Consider the following 21,446-nt stretch of genomic DNA (forward strand, 5'->3'; position numbering starts at 1 on the left):
GGGGGGTCTGGTATGCCCGAGAAGCCAGGGGAATCCCCCTCCCCTGAGACCGCCAGAGAATTGGGGGGACACTTTCTCACCATACCACGGTATCAGGTGGTCGCCACTCCGGACAGACTACCTCCCACCCAGGGGGGTAGCTGACAGCCAGGGAAACGCTACGACTCAGGGCATCCCAGTTCGTTCATGTCCCAGCGAGACGGTCCACTCGCAGCCTCGTTTCCGTCCATCGGGGCTCTGTGGTGGCGAGGCATAGTGCTGGACTATACCCTGCTAATGTTTGCTGGCCAGGCTGGGAGACCTTAAGACTCTATAATATTCCCAGTCCGAAACACAGACGGCTGTTGCTTGTAGTTCTCCAGGAACTCTAACTAAATAAAATTAATCTCAAAAAAAGGATCCCAAAAATAAACAGCTAAGACCGAAGTCCCAGCTGGGAACTAGGTCCTACACCTAAACTAGGCAGAAACTGAGGGCTAGAGCAGAGTGTGTGGGTGTATGCCTGCAGGGACTGCCCCATAGGCGTGGTGAAGCTTTTTTCTGCCTAGTGTCCTACTCCTGTAGGGGGCAGCATAACCCAATGGTCAAGAAGATATGGAGCTGCGTCTCGAGAAATGCTGGATTCACTGAGTAGTTCAATACATCTCAATTGGGGACAATGCTCCATGAGTAGTAAGTAAAAAATAAAAAAGTGATGTTGCTCTTTATACTACCATAATTTAATCTTCCACACTCCAAATACAAATGCATTTTCCTGAAACTGCAAAGTCCAAATGAAAATAGTTAAATTTTCTCAAAATTATGACACCCAAAACGAGCTAATTTTACTCATCAGTACTCACCAATTCACAATGCCTTCAGTCATCTCTACTGATAAACATCTACACCTAAGACACAAAACCACATAGCCCCTAACAAATACATAAACAGCATTAAAGCATCTCCCTGCTCGGTGTACAAATTGAGAATCGTATAACTATAAATAGAAGTTGCAAACAAATTAGATGATTTTTTTTTTTTTTTTAAACAAACAGTGACATACTTTTGCTTATCGGTGAAGATTGTGGCAAGTCTCTCTCCACGTCAAACGTAGATTGTGGCAAGTCTCTCTCCACGTCAAACGTAGATTGTGGCAAGTCTCTCTCCACGTCAAACGTAGAACTCCTTTCAACTGAATCTACTATCCACCAAGGTGACAGTGGTGCAGGCGCTCTCTTCGGTCTGGAGGAAATGCTCTCGCTTCGGTTATCAACATCAGCCTGCAAATGTATCTGCGAAACTAATCTGTCTAATTCAGTGGGTCTTGATTTTTTTTTTTTATCTAAAAAAAAAAAAAAAATCTAGGGTTAAAGATCAACACAGAATATGATCACCGTACATGCCTGGATACTAAAATGATCTTTAAATACATCTACTGTCTTAGGGCTTGTTCAAACCTATGTCAGTACTATTTTATTTATTTTTTTAAATGCAGCATTTATTCAGAATTTTTTAAGCCTCATAACCGCCCTTCAACGCGTGCCATAAATGCAATGGCACCACACACTGCTGTTCACATAGGAGTGGTAGCCTGGTGTAGTGTTAAAAATTAAGCAGCCTGCTGCTTAATGAGGCATTGAGGCTTGTCAGCAGCCTCCATTAGGCCTGTTTCACAAAGGCTTTATCTTGTGTAAGAGCAGTGTGAACAGCAAGCTTTGACACAGTATTTGGAGAGCTTTTAGCAAGCTTTGTTGAAGCTTTAGGTACCATTTAGATCCAGTTTGTAAATGTTAAACACAGATCCTACTGGGAGTGTTGATTGCCACTTAAAGCAAGCATCTAGAAGGCTTTCAAAAGTGCTGAAGACTGCTAGCAGCTTGCTTTAAGTGGCAATCATCACTCCCATTAGGATCTGTATTTAACATTTAAACAGGACACAGTAGGTTATAATTCATGACTACCTGGGTTATGTTCCACCTATATGTGAATGGACACTAGCAGAAAAAGGCAGACAGGAAGTCCTCCCCTACATAACCCCTCCCATACAAAAAGTACTTCAGTTTTGTAGCAAGCAGTGGCGGCTGGTGCTCAAAATTTTTTTTTTTTGGGGGGGGGGGGCGCAAACAAAAAATCGAATAGGCATTGCTTTACAGCAAAAAACACAGCAAAAAATTGCATGAATTTGAGGTCACAAAAGTGTGAAAGGGGCCTTCAGTAATCAAAGTATATTATGCTCCCATCAATGCAGAATTATTACAACGTGCCCCATTCAATGCATAGTTAGCACAGCGTGCCCCCATTCAATGCAGAGTTAGCACAGCGTGCCCCCATTCAATGCAAAAAACCACCTAAGAGGTATGCCCATGCATGGCCCTAACTAATTATTTGGACAAAATTCACTCTAAGAGTGAAAAACCCTCAGGGTGACCGTTGATAGAATGCAATAGTAAGCTAAAGGGGTTATGTAGAGAATAAAGGATCCTCCACGAAAGAGATCAACAAAGGGCACCACTGCTAGAAATTTAGGGAAAAAGTATAAAAACTTTATTAAGGCACATATGCCAATCAAAACGAGTGCATGCATGTGAAAAAATGTGACACATCGGGTATAAAAAACAATTAAAAACAAGTGAATAATAGCGCATGGAAGGACAACCTCTTGGTTTGCTGATGGAAGCTGAAAGAATAAATTAAGGCCAATAGTGATAAGGGAATGCTCCAAAATGCTCAGTCCCAGATTAAGGATGATTGGAGACTAAAATGATGTCATATAGAAAACTGTATCCAGCAATGTCCCAGTACTATGAGCATCAAGAATGATTGAACAATATTCAAGTGTCTCAAGGAACTAAATTGATGTAAGACGGGGTGAGATAATGTAGCACCGAATCGGTGAGGTATTGATGAGCAAGTGGCAAGGCCGGTTTTCAATTCAGCATAAAATTCCAGTGATGGCAGCGGCAGGTGTAAGCAAGTGCAGGGCAAAAAGAGTTCTTCTAGTTACCGTATGATAGTCGCTGATGCCGGCCAGGGAGCAGGATCCGGGGATGTCAGTCACTCCGTATAGGTGTAGCCAGCCATGCCGGTGATGGCGTCCCTCATGCGGCGCTCTCCCTTCACTCTCCGTCTCAATACTTCCTGGTTGATGGTCAGAGCCGTCAGAAGCGGCCTGACGTCAGATCCGGTTCAGTAGATTGGAGGTGAGGGAGGGATCCGCCGTGCGGTCGTGCTGACACTATGGATGTGACCAATCCATGAGCTATGGGCAGATGGCACACCCGCTGACGCGTTTTCACTGGCAAGACGCCAGTTTCCTCACAGCGTGCCCCCATTCAATGCAGAGTTAGCACAGCGTGCCCCCTTTCAATGCAGAGTTAGCACAGCGTGCCCCCTTTTAATGCAGAGTTAGCACAGCGTGCCCCCATTCAATGCAGAGTTAGCACAGCGTGCCCCCATTCAATGCAGAGTTAGCACAGCGTGCCCCCATTCAATGCAGAGCTAGCACAGCGTGCAGAGAGACCAGTGCACTTACCTGATGCAGCGGCGGCTTCTCCTCAGTCCTCGGCATCTCCCGAGTCCTCCTCCTCCTCCTTGGCCAATCGCAAAAAAGTTTGCCTTTTGGCAAATCAGGAAACCGGTCTCGGACTCGCTTCCTGATTGGCCAAGAGGAGGATCCGAGTGACAATAGCGAATATTCATTCGCTATTGTCACACAATGGGTGGGCCCGGGGCGCACTGCTCTATGCCCCGGATCCACCCTTTTCTTAAGCCTATTAGAGCCTTTGGGTCTAATCACGTGCTTCAGAAGAAAAAAAAAACCCATTGAACTCCATGCGTCCGGCCCCGCATGCAGATTAGGGGGCCGGACGCATGGATGGGGGAGGGGCGGCGCCCCTGCTCCCCCAACGCACCGGCCGCCACTGGTAGCAAGCAATAAAATACCAAAATAGGGGAGGGATCTCTCTGTCCCATGATGTACTCCAAGAAATGGATTTTACAGGTAAATTTGATTTTCTTTTTTTATACATCACAGGACATAGAGCAGGTTATAAATCATAACTACCTGTGATGTCTCCAAACAATGCTTATGAGAGGACGACACAGTAGCCACTGTCCGGCCCGAAAAACACTTTGCAGCCTGCAAAACACTGCGGGCAAAAGCAGTATCCTCTGCAGCCCTGTGTGTCCACCTGGTAAAAACCTTGTAAAGATATGTCCCAAAACCTAGGTTGCAGCCTTGCAAACCTAAGCCACTGATTACCGATAGGTGAAAAGGTAAAACCTTGTCCTTCAAAGGCTTGCGCAAAAAGCTGACAAATTCACAGTGAAATGGTCGACTTCGTAACCACCTGAACCCTTCCTAGCACCTGCAAAGAAGAATGAACAATGAATCCAGCTGCCTGATTGCAGCAGACACTTTCAAATACATTTTAACAGCCTGAACCGCATTTAATGTGTGAAGGGCTTTGACTCCTGGCAACTAAGGCCTGGGAAAAAAAGAAGGCATCTGATGAGAAGCTGAAACAACCTTTGGCTAAAAACGAATACTGAGGTAGAAGAAACACCCCATCATAACAGTATGTCAAAACGGTTCTTTGCAAGAAAAACATCCATCCGAACACTCTTTTTGCTGAAATAATAGTCCCATGAACACAATCCTCTAGGGAAAAAACGAATACAAGGCCCTAAAACAGCTAAAAAGGACCCTGGCCTCCTCCCCATTCTAATCGGCTGGTGTTCGTTGATCGTACTTTCCAGGAAAAAAACAGCATTTTTGTACTTACCATACAATCCTTTTCTCTGAAGTTCATCGACAGACGCAGCTCCATATATTCTTTAGACCACTGGGTTATGCTCCTCCAATCAGGAAGAGGACACTAGGCAGGAAAAAGCTTTACAACGCCTATAGGGGCTGTCCCTGCAGGATTAACCCCACACACTCTGCTACAACAGCCAGTTTTGTTGCAAGCAATATTTAGAAGGCAAAAAAACCCCATTCACTCAGAAGTAGAGGGGCGGGGTCCTGCGTCTGTCGATGAACTTCAGAGAAAAAAACAAATGCAGCTCCATATCCTCTTTATACCATTGGGATGTCCCAAAGCAGCATTTTCATGAGGAGTGGGAAGACAAACGCAAAGAAAAACGCAACTCCACAAAGGCTAAACGTAGCCAACCAGGTAATATGGAGTTCCAACCAGGAACAACAGGAGCTCACCTAGAAAAAACATACACCCTCAAAGAGAATAAAAAAGATTCTCTTTAAACAGCAGCCTGCAAAACCTTGCGGCCCAAAAAGGCATCCGAAGATGCCAACACAGACATCTACTTTTTAGAATTTTGTTAATGTATGCAGAGGTGACCAAGTTGCCGTCTTGCAAACTTGCATCACTGGCGTCTGATTGCGAAAAGCCCAAGAGGCACTCAGCGCTCTAGTAGAATGTGCCTTCTCAGGGAACCTGACCCTTCAGCAAATAAGCCTAAACAACCATCTGCCTAATCCATCTGGATATGGTCGCAGCAGACGAAGCCAATCCCTTACGAGGTCCCTCGGTAAGGACAAACAGAGAACAGAGTATCTGATTTTCTGAAAGACTCAGTGCCTGCCAGGTAAACCCTGATCGCCCGAACCACATGCAAAGAATGCAAGGCAATTTCCTGAAGGGAAGAGTGAAGGCAGCACAATGTCTTCATTCAAATGAAAATCAGAAACCACCTTAGGGAGAAAAGACTGATTTGGGCGGAGTACCACTTTATCTCTGTGGACCACCAAATAAGGTGAGCGGCTTGACAATTCCATCGATTCAGATACTCTGCTGGCAGAAGTGATAGCAACCAAAAAGGCAACCTTCTGAGACAATAAAAGCAGAGGAATCTCCTGAATGTTCTCAAAAGAAGGTTTTTGAAAAACAGATAATATCAGATTCTGATCCCACGGAGGTAACGTGGACCGTCTAGGAGGAGCCACATGGCGCCCTCCCTGAATGAAAGTACAAATCAAGGCATGCATTGCCAACAGGCGTTGAAAATATATAGCAAAAGCCGACACTTGGCCTTTGATAGTGCTAAAGTCAACCGCTAATAGGGTCTTGGCAATCTTCGTATAGCCTAGGCCATCTATGTTGAGCAATTCTTTTTTTCAGGACCTCAGAGAGTTCTTTGCCATGAGGTGCCATGTTGAATTTCCAGTGACCAGAGAGAGCGAGAGCGATAACACCAAATTTAACACACCTGCTCTCCATTCACACCTGAGACCTTGTAACACTAACGAATCACATGACACCAGGGAGGGAAAATAACTAATTGGGCCCAATTTGGACATTTTCACTTAGGGGTGTACTCACTTTTGTTGCCAGTGGTTTAGACATTAATGGTTGTGTGTTGAGTTATTTTGAGGGGACAGAAAATGTGCACTGTTATACAAGCTGTACACTCACTACTTTACATTGTAGCAAAGTGTCATTTCTTCAGTCTTGTCACATGAAAAGATATAATAAAATAATTACAAAAATGTGAGGGGCGTACTCACTTTTGTGAGATACCGTATATATCTTCCTGGAAGACGACTTCCTAGCCTTCAATAGCGTAGGAATCACAGGGTCAGAAAGACCTCTAGCCCTCAACACCTGGCTTTTAACAGCCATGCCGTTAAAGCCAGTGACTGTAAAGCAGGATGGAAGATCAGACCTTGAGACAACAGATCTTCCCTGAGAGGAAGTCTCCAAGGAGCATCGGTGACCAACCTTACTAGGACTGCGTACCAAGTCCGATGAGGCCAGTCTGGAGCCACCAGAATGACCGGAATACCTTCCACCTCTATCCTGTGTAGAAGCCTCTGCAGGAGTTTCAACAGAGGAAAGGCATAAATCAGCCGATACTGACCCCAAGGAGCCACCAGCGTGTCTGTGGCGTCGGCCAGAGGATCTCAAGACCTGGCTATGAACCTCTGCACCTTCTTGTTGAGACGAGACTCAAACAGATCGATCTTGGGCATCCCCCATCGAACACACAGAAGGAAAAAACACCCCTGGGTGTTTGGACCACTCCCCTTGATCCAACACCTGATGACTTAGGTAATCCGCTTGCCAGTTTTCCACACCTGCCAGAATCTCGGCCATCTCCCTGGCCACCAAGACACTCTTGGTGTTCCCTGATGAAGGATGTAAGCCACCGCCCTGGCATTGTCCAATTGAATACGAACCAGACAATCCTTGCAGACGAGTCGCCCAGTGGCTCAGACAAAGCTTTATTGCTCTGAGCTCTAAAACGTTTATCGGCAGTTTGACTCTTCTACTGTCCAGGTTCCCTGGGCATAGAACTTCCACAGTACCCCGCCCCAGCCCGACAGGCTGGCGTCCGTGGTTACCACTGTCCAAAACAAGAGGAGGAAGGACTTGCCCTGGCATAGTGCTGGAGAATGAAGCCACCCCACCCCCATTCCCCTTAGGGTTGCGGCTCAACTGAAAAAGTGTCCGAGGACTTTGGATCCTTGTTCCATTTGACAAGAATCTCCCTTTGCAAAGGTCTGGTATGGAACTGAGCAAACAGAACGGCCTCAAAGGTTGATACCATCAGCCCCAAGGCCCGCATGCAAGTTCGTAGAGAGGACAGATTGTTTGCCAACAACAAGCGGCTCGCCCCTGCAACTTCAGCAGCTTGCCAAAGCTGAGTCCACAGTAAGGCCCAGATAATCCAGTCTCAAGGAAGGTATCAGGGCGAACCCCCCCCTTAGCGGTATCCCCGAGCGTGACTCGGGGTGGATTTTTTATGCTACTATCAGTATCCCCGAGTCACGCTCGGGGTAGATGTGCAGAGCGTGCAGCGGTGTTCCTTACCTTCTCCTGGCAATCCAGCGATGATCTCCCATTGCTGTGATTGCCAGCCGAGATCCCCGCCGCTCGTCCGTCGGTCTGATGACTTCCTGGTTCCGTTCCCTGCAGCAGCAATGGTGCATGGGAGCGGAACTGGGAGGGAAATTCAAATGTTGCAAAAAACACAAACACGTAACATTTATATTATAATATATATATATATATATATATATATATATATATATATATATATATGTATATATGTATACACACACATTATATATATATATATATATATATATATACACATACACACACATATATATATATATATATATACATATACACATATATATATATATATACATATACACACATATATGTACATATATATATATAAATATATATATATATATACATACCCACACATATATATATATATATATATATATATATATATATATATATACACACACACACACACACACACACACACATATATATATATATATGAATTATAATCTAATCAATAATATAATTTTATTATATAATATAGAATATATATATATATTATATAATAAAATTATATTATTGATTAGATTATAATTCATGTATTTGTGTTTCAAATTCATCACATCTGGGATGTCTACTAGAGTCTTGTTTTGGTCAGGTTTAAATCAGTAATTACTAAGAATTGTAGGCCTATAATACAGAACGCCAAATTTCCATGCAAAAAATTGTACCGCTTTTGGTACATAATTCCTGACATAATCATACCGCCAGGGAGGTTAAAATTGATGTTCCACCCGAACTCCTGCAGGGAGCTGACAGTGATCGTCCGGTCGCTCATCAGGGCTGAATGAGTCTCCGCTCTCAATAGGAGATCGTCCAGATACCCCAGTACCGCAATCCCTCGTTGGCGCAACAAAGCCAACACCAGAGCCAATACTTGGGTAAACACCCTGGCAACGGAGACGGGACCAAAGGGTAACGCCGCAAATTGATAATGCTCTTCTGCCACGGCTAAATGAAGGAACCGCTGGTGACCAGCGTAGATAGGGATGTGTAGACATGCATCCTTGATATCTATGGAGGCCAAAAAGTCTCCCTGGTGTAGTAATGCCACTACCGATCGATTGGATTTCATGCAAAACCTCTGTACCCACACAAAGCGGTTCAGAGCCTTGAGACCCAGAATTGGATGCACTTTGCCCTCGTTCCTTGGCACAGTAAAAAAGGTTTGAATAAACCCCTGAAAGCGTTCCTGAGAGGGAACTAGCACAATCACCCCTTGCGACAGCAGATCTTGTACTGCCCCTTGGGGCTCTTCAGATTCTTTAATCAGTCTGGAGAAAGGCGCAGATTGGACGGGAAGAATCTGTTTGACGGATGAGACCGGAATTCGATCTTGTACCCTGATTGGATCAGTTTGTGAACCCATTTTTCCTGAGTCAAGGAAGTCCAAGGTCCCGGAGAGAAGCAAAGACATCCCCCCACCCCAGAAGCGGGTGAGGGCGCCCCTACATGCAGATGAGGATTTGTCTGCAGATCCGGACTGGCCGGTCTTCGATTTACCTGACCATGGCTTCTTGGAACTCCCAGATGATCTGAACAGCTTCCCTTGTTCTTGCGTACAAAAAAAGCCCCTATTGAGCAGTGAAGGAAGGCCCCCGTCTAGGACATGGGCCTTGCCCTTAGAGAACTGAGGAAGAAGAGTATTCTTCCCCCCAGTAAAGGCCCTTTGATCAACTCGTCTCCCCAAATAGGTAAGATCTGTCAAAGCCTTTTTGGAAGCCTGGTCTGCAGACAAGCTTTTCAACCACACCATGCATCTAATCGCAATCCCCACAACTGACACTCTGGCCACTAGGGGAGCCGCATCACACATGAACACCAGGACTTGAGCCATCTAGTCCAGTAGTTCCAGCACCGTTGGAGGGAGCTGCTCAGCTTCCAAGTTACCCTTTAGTAACTTCACCCATTCAGTCACCATCTGTGACACTTTAACATTCACAAATATTGGTTTCAATATGGACCCCGCTAGCACATGTAGATGGTGGGACAGGGACTCCACCCGTCTATCCACAGGGTCTGCGAAAGCCGGGTATTCTTCCGCCGGAACCACAGTAGACTTATTCAGCCAGGAAACCAGGTGATCCACCTTTGGTGGCACAGTCCACCTAGTGGAAACTGCATCTGCAAAAGGATAACAGTGTTTAAAGTGCTTAGGCACCACTAGCATGTGCTTGATGCACCGCCATTGTTGATTGACAATATCATCAAAAAGCTTCGGACAAGGAAACACCTTGCCCGATTTTCGGGATTTGTGGAAACCAAAAGACATCTGCGAACCCGACGCTGTAGATTCATCAGCCAATTTTAAAGTTTCCCGCACTGAAACTATAATTGCTGCCACCAATGGGCGTTCCCGCGTGGCGGCGGACGAGGCCAGGTCCTCTTCAGAGTCGGAATGCGAAGACGCCGACCCCTCAGGGAGGGGTGCGTCTGCGGCGGCCATATCTGCCTCAGAATCTGAGAAAACTACTCAAGTAGGCTAAGGCAGCAGGCTTTTGCTGCTAGCAACACTTTTACATACAAAATCTACCTTTGACACCAGGCTTTCCAAGACTGCTGTAATCACAGACAGGGCCTGCGACCCAGAGGGTTCCGCAGCCACTCCTAGGAGGTCTGTAGGTGAAATAGTACCCTGGGACTCCATTTTACACTGATATGAAAATAATGCAGTGTCACTTTACAAGTCGCTAAATTGCGATCCCTCCGCTAACAGAGCAGTATATATCCCAATCCGAAACAATCTGATAGAGTGAGAAAACCTACAGGGGACCCCAAAAAACGTTACCAGACCGTTCAGTAGACTGCCAGCACGTTCTTGTGAAACAGAGCAAAACGTTCTGCTACAGGAAATGAAAACACAGCCTGTCATGTCACAGCTAGATTTGTGTTCTACATGCCGTTCACCTGTCCAGAGATTGTGGACTACAAGAAAATGACAGCGTCATGCATTACTATGGGGAACAAAGAAAAAATGGCTGCCCATGCATTTCAATGGGAAAAAAGAAAGCATGAATCTACAGTAAAATGGCGGCCCCCACAGCGCGCCATGCAGTCTCCGAGACCCCCAGAGGGGGTCCCAGACAAGAGGCATCAGAGGATCCCTAGGCAGGGACACCACCAGGACAAGGCCACCCCCCGCAGAAACACTGCAGCGGCTGCAATATTTCCACCCCCCCCGGAGGTAAGACCTGCTGTGGGTAGAGGAAAATACTTGGAGGTGGTAGGGAGAAGGAGACCAGAGGGTTTGACTATTCCAGGGAGGGGGCTCACGTCCCCCCGTCCCCGAGACCGCCAGAGGATTAGGGGACAGTATCACTCCCTATACCACGGTATCAGGCGGGCGCCACTCCAAACAATCCACCTCCCACTCGGGGTTGGGGTGCTGCCAGCCGGGGGGTACTCTGTGACTCAGGGCGTTCCAGGACGATTGTGTCCCAGCGAGACTTGTCCACTCGCAGGCTCGTCCCCATCCATCGGGGCACTGCCGTGGTGAGGCCTAGTTCTTGACTATAACCTGCTCATGTTGGCCAGGCTGGGAGACCGTAAGGATCTAGAATATCCAGTCTGAAACCACAGCCAGCTGTTGCTTGTAGTTCTCCAGGAACTGTAACTAGTGAAAATAAAAAAAAATAAATAAAATAAAATAAAAAAATCACAAAATAACAAATTTCCCTATTAATAGCGAAGACCGAGGTCCCAGCAGGGAACCAGGTCCTATTCCTAAACTAGGCAGAAACAAACTGGCTGCTATAGCAGAGTGTGTGTGGTTAGGCCTGCAGAGACAGACCCCGTAGGCGTGGTAAAGCATTTTCCTGCCTAGTGTCCTATTGCTCATTGGAGAAGCATAACCCCATGGTCTAAAGAAGATATGGAGCTGTGTCTGTCGATGAACGATACAGAAAAAGGGGAGAAAAGATTTCCTCATTCCCAATCTCAGTGGAGCTATCTACCACTCTAGAGTTCATAGCGTGCTGGGATGTGGAGACAGAGAATCAAACTGAGTCCTTCTGTGGAAACTGGTCTATGGAACTGGGCAACAGGAACTACCTCGAACGAGGCAACCACCTTCCCCAATACTCTCATACAGAGACGCATCAAGGGATAACCTCAGATTTCTGAAGGAAGACATCTAATCTTTTAGAGCTGAAGAGCCCCCTAGAGGAAGAAATGCCTTTGCCTGGACTATGTTCTGCAGGAATACCAGATACTCACACCTCTGAAATACCTCTAATTACTGGTGTGGTACAGTTTGAATCAATGCAGACCTTTGTAAAACTGAGAACCCATCCAACGTCTGCAGGGTGCAAACTATGAGAGATAAATTGTGCTCCAGCAGAAGGGGGGGAAATAACTCTGATCAGTAATTTTTCCAGTTATCCAAAATGAGCACCCCCCCCCCAACCCTCAAAAGCCAACTTTCTATTGCAAACTGCATACATCTGATGACACAGGACAAACAGGACATGAAAGTAGGTATCCTTTATGTCCACTGATGCCAGGAAACCCCTGGCTGGTGCAAAGCCATTCAAAACCCCTGTACTTTGAGAAATTTGTTGAGGCTCTTCAAATCCAAAAATTTAACAGGTAAGAAAGAAAGCTGGGAACCCCTTCCTGTTCTGGAATGGGCATGATTACTTCCTTTAACAAACAGGCGACACGACACCCTCTTTTGCGGATATGCAAATGCCTGCAAACATCACCCCACCTGAAAAAATTGGATCACGTCTTTATATAGCGGGAGGTTTGGAATCTGACCCTTGCCGCCTTTGAGGACCAGGTTCTTTTGTGGAACTGGAGCTAAGGCTTCGCTCTGGAGGATGAGCCATGTGAGTGATAAAAACACTGCCTCAGGGAAAGCTTTTACAAGATAACCTTGCTGAACTATACATACAGCTAAATATCCTGCACGTGTGAACAAAGGTCCCAAGTGTAAAATTAAATACTTCAGGGAATCAATAGAAAAACAAAGAGCCCGAGGTAACTGCTAAGTTTTCACTTATGTCACCCTCACTGTCTGTGTACAAGTTCCTAGATCGGTGCTTCATGTGGCTCTACGACTCTGACAGATACAAACACACTGCTACTGCTTTCAGCATAGCAGCGCCAGCCAAAGAAAAAGAGGCCTTCAGCAAGTTTCTAACCTCTTTATTTGCTGGATCCTTGAAGATGGCAACACCATCCATAGGGCATGGCACATTCTTAAAATAGGAAAACATCTGCCTCAACTGAGCATGTACCCCACTCCTAAACTTTTCCTCCATAAGATGCAGCTAAGTGCACTCTTCTAGGAGGAAAAAACACCTGGTCTCCTCTAAATGAAGGCGTAAAAGAAAAGACTAGGAATTTTGTGGTGACCACCATGAACCCAAGCTGCTTTCGGGGACTCCGTTTCAAGAAATAGTAAATCCCAGACAGTGACTTTACTAGGCCTCTCTGGGCCTAAAAAACAGCAGGGGAGGGGCTTACACTAGCGTTTTTATGTTTACTATACGAGTACAGTCCTTTTAGCTAATAAATGGATTTTTAATTCATACTTGCCTGTAAAATCAATTTCTTGAAGTACATTACGGGACACAGAGCCATAAATCATAACAAATGGGTTATATAGGCCACCTATAGGTGAAGGAAACTGGAAACCAATCAGAATTGATGACCCCCTATATAACCCCTCCCACACAGGAAGTACTTCAGTTTTGTAGCAAGCAAAAAAGACCCCATAGAAGAGGGGAGGGACCTCTGTGTCCCGTGATGTACTTCTAGAAATGGATTTTACAGAGTATGAATTGAAATTGAATTTTTGTAAGAACTTTCTGTAAAATTCTTTTCTCTGAGTCCTCTGACAGTCGCCGCCCAACCATATTAGCCTTCATTATTGGGTAATGGCACCCTGCAGGAGTAAGCTAGGCAGTTAGAAATGTTAATACAAAACTTTTCTATACTTAGACACACCTCTAGGGGGCTGTCCACCAGCCATTATCCTGATCCAGTTACCACTGGTCCTCAGTTTGTAGCAAGCAGTACCGGAGGGCAATAACACCCAGATTAAATGTAAAAAAAAAAACAGAGGGGCGGTGGCGGCGACTGTCAGAGGACTCAGAGAAAAGAATTTTACGGTAAGTTCTTACAAAAATTAGATTTTCTTTTAGGTCCTCTAACAGTCGCCGCCAATCCATATTAGCCTTCATTATTAGAATGTCCCAAAGCAGTGCAGATGTGAGGGGAGGGAAGACGTAACCAACTGAAAAGGTAATGAAAAAACACCGTAAGGAAGAGACAGAAAAAATAAGTCTCTGCAAACAACCGCCGCACTTAAAACCGTGCGGCCATGGGAAGCATCTGAGGATGCCAATACATCAATTTCGTAGAATTTTGTAAAGAGTGCACTGACAACCAGGTCGCCGCTTTGCACACCTGAGCCACAGAAACTTGATGGCGAAAAACACAAGAGACGCTGACGGCTCTAGAAGAATGGGCCTTTAAAGGGAAAGGAGGAACCTGACCCTTGATGGAATAGGCCTGAACAATCATCTGTCTGATCCACGGAGAAATGGTTGCCGCGGACGCGACTGAGCCCTTCGGAGGTCCCTCAGGAAGAACAAACAGGGAATCAGACTGCCGAACAGATGCCACGGCAGACAGGGAAACCCTGACTGCCCGGACCACATCCAAGGAATGCAAAGCCATCTCCTTGAGATGCTCGGGCTTCGCACAAAGCGAAGGCAGCACAATATCCTCGGTGAGATGGAACGAAGAAACCACTTTGGGAATAAAAGACTGATTGGGTCGCAGAACCACTTCGTCCCTATGAAGCACCAGATAAGGAGAACAGCAAGACAAAGCCGCCAATGCAGACACTTTGTGAGCAGACGTGATAGCCACCAGAAAAGTAACCTTCTGGAACAACACAGGTAGAGGAAAATCTCTGACGTTCTCAAAGTGAGGTCGTTGTAACACAGACAACACCAAATTCAGGTTCCAGGGAGGCAAGGGAGCCTTCCTCGGAGGAGCCAGATGCCACACCCCTTCGATGAAAGTGTGAAGAATACGATTCCAAGGGAAAAAGAAGGCCAAAGCCAACAACTGACCCTTCATTGTGGTCAGCGCCAAACACTGATCCTCTCCTTCCTGCAGGAAGGCCAAAACCTTTGCCACCGAGAAGGAGCAAGGATGGAACTCATGCGATTCGCACCAGGCAATATACGCTTTCCAGGTGCGATGATAAATCTTCCTTGAGGAAGCTTTACGAGCCTTCAATAAGGTAGGGATGACCGCCTGTGGAGGACCCCTACCCCTCAAGACCTGGCTTTCAACAGCCACGCCGTTAAAGCCAGAGACTGTAAAGCAGGATGGAAGATCGACCCTTGAGACAGAAGATCGTCTCTCAGGGGAAGCCGCCAGGGAGGCTCGACGACCATCTGAACGATGTCCGCGTACCAGGACTGACGTGGCCAGTCTGGGGCCACCAAAAAGAGTGATATCCATTCCAACGCCAACCTGCGGAGGAACCTGGATAAAAGCCGATACCGGTGCCAAAGGCACCCCTAACGCAGCTGTGGCATCCGCCAGAGGATCGCAAGGTTCGGCCATGAGCTTCCCCACCCCATTGTTGAGATGGGGCGCAAACAGATCCAGGTCCGGAGTCCCCCACCGGGCACACAGGAGGCGAAACACCTCCAGATGCAGGGACCAGTCTCCCTGGTCCAAGGTCAGGCGACTCCGTTCGCCTGCCAATTTTCCACACCCAGAATGGGAACAGCCAAAATCACCGGGACGCGCAATTCGGCCCAAGAAAGGATCACGGCCACCTGGGCACTCTTGGTGAACCCTTGATGATTGATATAAGCCACAGCCGCGGCGTCGTCCGTCTGTACTTGAACCGGACACCCCTGAAGTTGAGATGACCAACGGAAACAGACAAAGCTTGATCACGCAGAGCTCCAAGACGTGCAACGGCAAGCAGGCCCCCACCGCCGACCACAAACCCCGGGCACAAAGCATGCCCAGGACTCCTCCCCAGACTGACAGGCTGGCATCCGTGGTGAACACCGTCCACAGCAGAGGCCGGAAGGACTGGCCCTGTGTCAGGGTCGGCGACTGGAGTCACTACAAAAGATCAGACCACAGTCGGTGGTTCAGAAAACGTCTAATGGCCAAGGTGTTCTGCCCCACCTGGCCAGAATCCCCGCAGGCAGGGTCCTTTTGTGAAATTGAGCAAACGTGACGGCTGCGAAAGCCGAAATCATCAGACCTAAAGACCGCACATAGGTCCGCAAGGAGGAGAGATCGTTGTCCCTAAGGAACCTGATCTCTTCCCGGAGGGTCCGGGGTTTGTCCACCGGAAGAAAAATATGCACCTGAGCCGAGTCCAGGACCATCCCCAGGTACTGAAGATGAACTGAAGGAGTCAGTGCCGACTAATGAAAATGGATGGTCCACCTGAACTCCCGGAGTGTCTGAAACCGGCACGGCCAGAAAACTCAACAAAGATGCACACAAGCTCGACCTTAACAGGAGGTCGGCCAGAAAACCGAGTACGCAATCTCCTTTAAACGCAGTAAGGCCCGCACCAGAGCCAAAATCTTGGTGAAAAACCCTGTGAGCCGAAGCAAAACTGAAGGGTAACGCCACAAAACTGGCAAAGCTCCCCTGCCACCGCGAAGCGGAGACATCTCTGAGAACTCTCGTAGATAGGGATGTGTAGACACTCATCCAGCAAGGCGATGGGAGGCCAGGAAAGCGGTTCAGAGACTTCAAGTCCCAAAGCGGACGCACTGTGCCCCCTGTTCTGGGCACCGTGAACAGGTTGGAAGAAATAAACGCGAAACCTGTCCTGTGAAGACACGGGCACGTAAACCCCTTAGGCGAGCAGAACATGCACAGCCCCCATGAGAGCCCTGAGACGAGCAGGAGGCAGCTGGAGAGCCGACAGGAAGAACCTGTCCACTGGGCGAGGTCGAAACCCAATCTTGTACCCTGAAAAGAAGCATCTCGTGAACCCCCCTGTCCTGAATACTGGACAACCAGGGTACCTGAAAGCAACGCAGATGGCCCCCCACCCCTAAGATGGGTGGAGCATCCCTGCAGGAAGAGGTGGACCGGGCCGCCGAGCCAGACTGACCGGCCTGCGTCTCACCCAACCACGGCTTCTTGTGACCACTGGAGGGCTTGACGCCCTTGTCCTGCCCCCCTAAGGCATGAAAGGACCCACACTGAGCTTTTAAGGAAGGCCCCCGCCTAGCGCGGGAGGACCTACCCCTAGTGACCTTAGGCAACCGAGTACTCTGACCCCCCGTAAGCCCCTTAATCAACTCAGCCTGAGTGTTCCCAAAAGGACGACTCCCCAACAAGGAACATCAGAAACCATCTGTCTGGGAGAGTCGTTCAGCCGACCAGCTTTTGTGCCAAAAAAGGCAGCGGATCGCGACTCCGACCGCAGACAACCCAGTGACCAACGGAGCCTCGTCCCAGGCCGCGTCACACAGGTAAATCCCTGTTCGGGTAACCCGAGCCACCATCTCAAGGGCAGTCGGATAGGAGCCGGTTGACGTCACTTCTGGTTCACAGCCGTAACCGGAAGTATCGGAGAATACCGTATCGCATCGGCAGTCTACACGTTTGTTTTTACTTCACTTTAAGTGCTTTTATTTTTGAATAAATGGTTTTGTGGCTTACTGCACTATGAAATCGTTTTATAATTGCCCCCTTATCTGAGCGAGGCACACCCATAAGATCTGCATCACTGGTGGCATATTAGCGATCCTTACTACCTATTGTGTGTGAGCTGTCTTCCATTGATGAGAGGAAAGAGGTCTTCCAGTCAGTGTATCCATCCATCCATCCCTGGAAAGAGAGACCGCTATCAGATCCTAGTGATTATCATCACAACACGCTCTTTTGAGTGTGCATGGAGGTGAGCGGTCATTGCACTTACTGTCCATTTTAGCTCACTGAAGTGACAGGCCATTTCTACAGGCAACACGTTTTAAGAATCACAGAAGTCACTTGTTTATTTTTGGATTCTCATTAAAAGTCACCACCTATTGGAATCACCACTTTTGCACGGTCCACTTACATGGACGTTATTCTTTTTGGATTTATTTTTGTTTATAGACTTTTTATTTGCACTTGATATATTGAGCATTTTTCATCAGCAATCTCTTGCAGATTTGTACTTCATTGCTTGTTGTTACCACATTCTTATCTGCACTTTTGCACTTAGCTACTTTGGTTAAGCACGTGCACTTTTATATACTGCATCTATGCTATTTCTCTGCATTATCTATATTCATTTGTGAAGATTACCAGGTTTGATTGATCATCACCTTTCTTGTTTTCACTTCACTGGATATCATCGTATTTATTCCAGATATATTTTTGTCATCACTCTTCAGTTATAGTTATCCATCTGTACCTTGTATTATCCATCTGTACCTTGAATTAGTGGCAATTTTTTTATTTTACATATTGCAGTCGGATAGGTCGACTCCGCCACCAGGGTGCTCCGAAGCACCTTGGCTCATGCCGTGAGAGCCTGAGAGGCCATCGCCGCACCAAACACAGGTTTAACCAGGAAAGCGCCTCAACACACCTATCAGCCAGATCGTTAAACACTCGGGAGTCCTCCACTGGCATCGAGGTGGATTTAGTCAGTCTAGAGACAGTGTGGTCCACGTAAGGGGACACCATCCAACGTCTGTCCACGGCCTCCTAAAAAGGGATAGCGGTGGGAAAAGACGCTTAGGCACTACCAGCATATGTGTAATGCGACGTCACTGGTCATTCACAATTTTGTGATTTTAAATCCACAGGGCAGGGAAACCTGATCTGACTTCTGGGCACTTCGGAACCCGAAAGCAGCCCATTTACTTGACTGAGAGGGCTCATCGTCAAGATGGAGAGATTCCTTAATGGTGCTAACGAGGGTAGCTATGGCAGCGAGTTCCCGCGCTACCGAAGAGGAAGATTCTTCCACCTTCTCCCCCTCATAAGTGGAGGACATGGACCCCACAGGAGGGACATCGTCCGTGGCAACCATTCAGGCTCAGGGTTCAAGGACTGGGAGGGCGTAGGCCGTTGATTCTTAATTTTTCAATATTTTTTTTTTGTTAAAAGAGCGCTCCGCAGATCCACCATGGATGCAAAAAAAGCGCAAGAGCAGCAGAAAACGGAGACCAGGGAAGAGGCTTCAGGTATACCTGAAGCCCCACCAGGCCTGCGGGGGAATGGTAAGTCTGGGAGTCCAAAAAGCCAAGAAAAAATAAATGGGACGCTGGCCCATTAAATCGGCGGTTCCCGCGGTACCCCTTCGCAGCCTGCATAAATTTAAAGAGCCCCTTCAACAAATGCAAAATCCACAAGAAATAACAGTTTTGGCATAAAAATGCCTTTGGCATTAGTAAAAATCCCCCCACGGTTTCAGAAACTGTCACACTCTGCTCAGTGAGGAAAGAGAGGAAGTGACCTCACGCCCCTAGAGGCCTAGCCCTTGAGCCACAATAAAATGAATAATGAAACTATGTAAAAAAGCACCGGCAAGATGGCTGCTTGCCCTTAATAGGCATGTGCCCTTACCCAAGATGGCGCCCGATCGGCAGCAAGGCAGTATACATGACATGGCTGCTGCCCACACACAGAGCCAAGTGACCTGCGCTCACCTAAAATGGCGGCCATGCTAAAACGGCACCAAACTAAGCGTACACATGCGGTCTGGCCACCACAGGGGACCCTAGGGAGACCCCTCACTGCTATGGAGCCAATCTCTAAACCCCCCAGGTACCCCACACAGCACCCTCAGCAGGGCCAGGGAGGGAGGGAAATAACACCAAGCCGGCCAGAAGGGGGATCCCACAGAGACCACCAGCCCTGCCATCCCCTAAGAGTGGGCCCACAAACCCCACAAAAGTCCCCAGGGACAAGGGAGTATCAGTACTCACCAGTTTAGGGAAACGGGCACCGCTCTGATACGGGAGTCCTCCCACCCTGGAGTGCTCGTCCCCATTCCAGAGGGGCACTGTCGTTGCGAGGCCTGGGCGCACCAGTAACCTGCAACGCTCGATGGCAGGTTGGGACTCCATAAGGATCTATATTACCCAGTGCGAGGCCCAGCTCTGCAGTCACTTGTAGTCATCCAGGAAAAAGTCCCCGACTAACTAGTGATAGTGAGAGAAATAAAAAACTATTTTCAGAAGAAAAGTGAGAGAAATAAAAAAACTATTTTCAGAAGAAAAGTGAGAGAAATAAAAAACTATTTTCAGAAGAAAAATACATATTTTCAGAAAGAAAAACCGAGACGCTAGGTCGCGGCCAGGAAGAGCTAGCCTACTCCTACGCTAGGCAGCATAAAACTGAGGACCATGATTAAGCTCCAATGCATTTCCTTTGAAACCACCGGGCTACATGTGTTCTACCCTCTGACGTCTATAACCCAGATTGCTGATTTACCCTGCCTCATCATTTTGTCTTAGACTTGCCACAAATCCCTCTTTCTTGTTTCTCTCTCCTGTATTGTATTTACACAGCGTGTATTGCATAATAATTCATTGTATCCGTTTCCATGAGAATTCCTGTATTGTCATGCAATTTCTTGTCCTGATACACTGTGGGATCGTTTATTTCCAGTCTGTTTTTCTTTGTAAAAATTGTCCTGCTTCTTACTCTCAATAAAAATTGTTTATGGAAAAAAAAACGGAGGACCAGTGGTAACTGGATCAGCATAATGGCTGGGGACAGCCCCCTAGAGGTGTGCAAGTATAGAAAAGTTTTGTATTAACATTTAAAACTGCCTAGCTTACTCCTGCAGAAGGCACTATTACCCAATAGTGAAGGCTAATATGGATGGGCGGCGACTGTCAAGAGGACGCAAGAGAAAAATAAAAAAAATTTTTACGCAAATCACGGGACACATAGACATAAATCATAACATATGGGACGTCCCAAAGCATTGCATCTGAGGGGAGGGGGGACACCAAAAAAAAACGCCATCTGACCCTTACCAGAAGGATTTCACCACCACCTGCAGTACACTGCGACTAAAAGCAGACTCCTCCTGGGTCCCAACATCCACTCTATAGAAACAAGTGAACGTATGCACCGACGACCATGTCCCGGCCTTGCAAATCTGAGCCATAGAGGCCTGATGGCAATGTGCCCAAGAGGCACCTACTCCTCTGGTAGAATGTGCCTTTACAGGAAAAGGTGGAACCTTTCCTACTAAACCAAACACCTGAGTAATAACCTGGCAAATCCAACAGGAAATCATAGATTTAGATGCTGCCAAGGCCTTCTGGCAGCATAAACAAGCGCTCGGTTTTACGAACATGAGCTGTTTCCTGTAAATAAAATTTAAGTGCATGCATTACACAAGGGAATGCAATAACTTTTCCTCCTCTGAGTGAGGATCTGGAAAAAAGAAGGTAGCATAATGTCCTGATTCAAATAAAAGGCGGACACTACCTTGGGCAAAAAATCTGGGTGAGGACATAAAATCACACTGTCTTGATAAAATATCAAGAATAGCTCTTTACAGGAAAGAGCTGCTAGTTCTGATACTCTTCTAGCCAAAGTTAGGGCAATCAAAAAGACCAG

The 21,446-nt window shown here is 47.1% G+C and overlaps 1 protein-coding gene across 1 annotated transcript in view; it reads right to left on the reverse strand.

Annotated features, from left to right (window-relative positions):
* CENPC (centromere protein C) overlaps nt 1-21,446 on the reverse strand; it is a gene marked incomplete at its 5' end in the record, with an annotated part of 583,906 nt that overhangs the window by 201,785 nt on the left and 360,675 nt on the right. The window contains one exon of the mRNA XM_082243417.1: nt 1,043-1,321. Coding sequence (XP_082099543.1) covers nt 1,043-1,321 — 279 coding nt within the window. The remainder of the gene's footprint in view (nt 1-1,042; nt 1,322-21,446) is intronic.

This window comes from Pelophylax lessonae (assembly GCF_965119305.1).
Source record: "Pelophylax lessonae genome assembly, chromosome: 1".
NCBI lineage: Eukaryota > Metazoa > Chordata > Amphibia > Anura > Ranidae > Pelophylax > Pelophylax lessonae.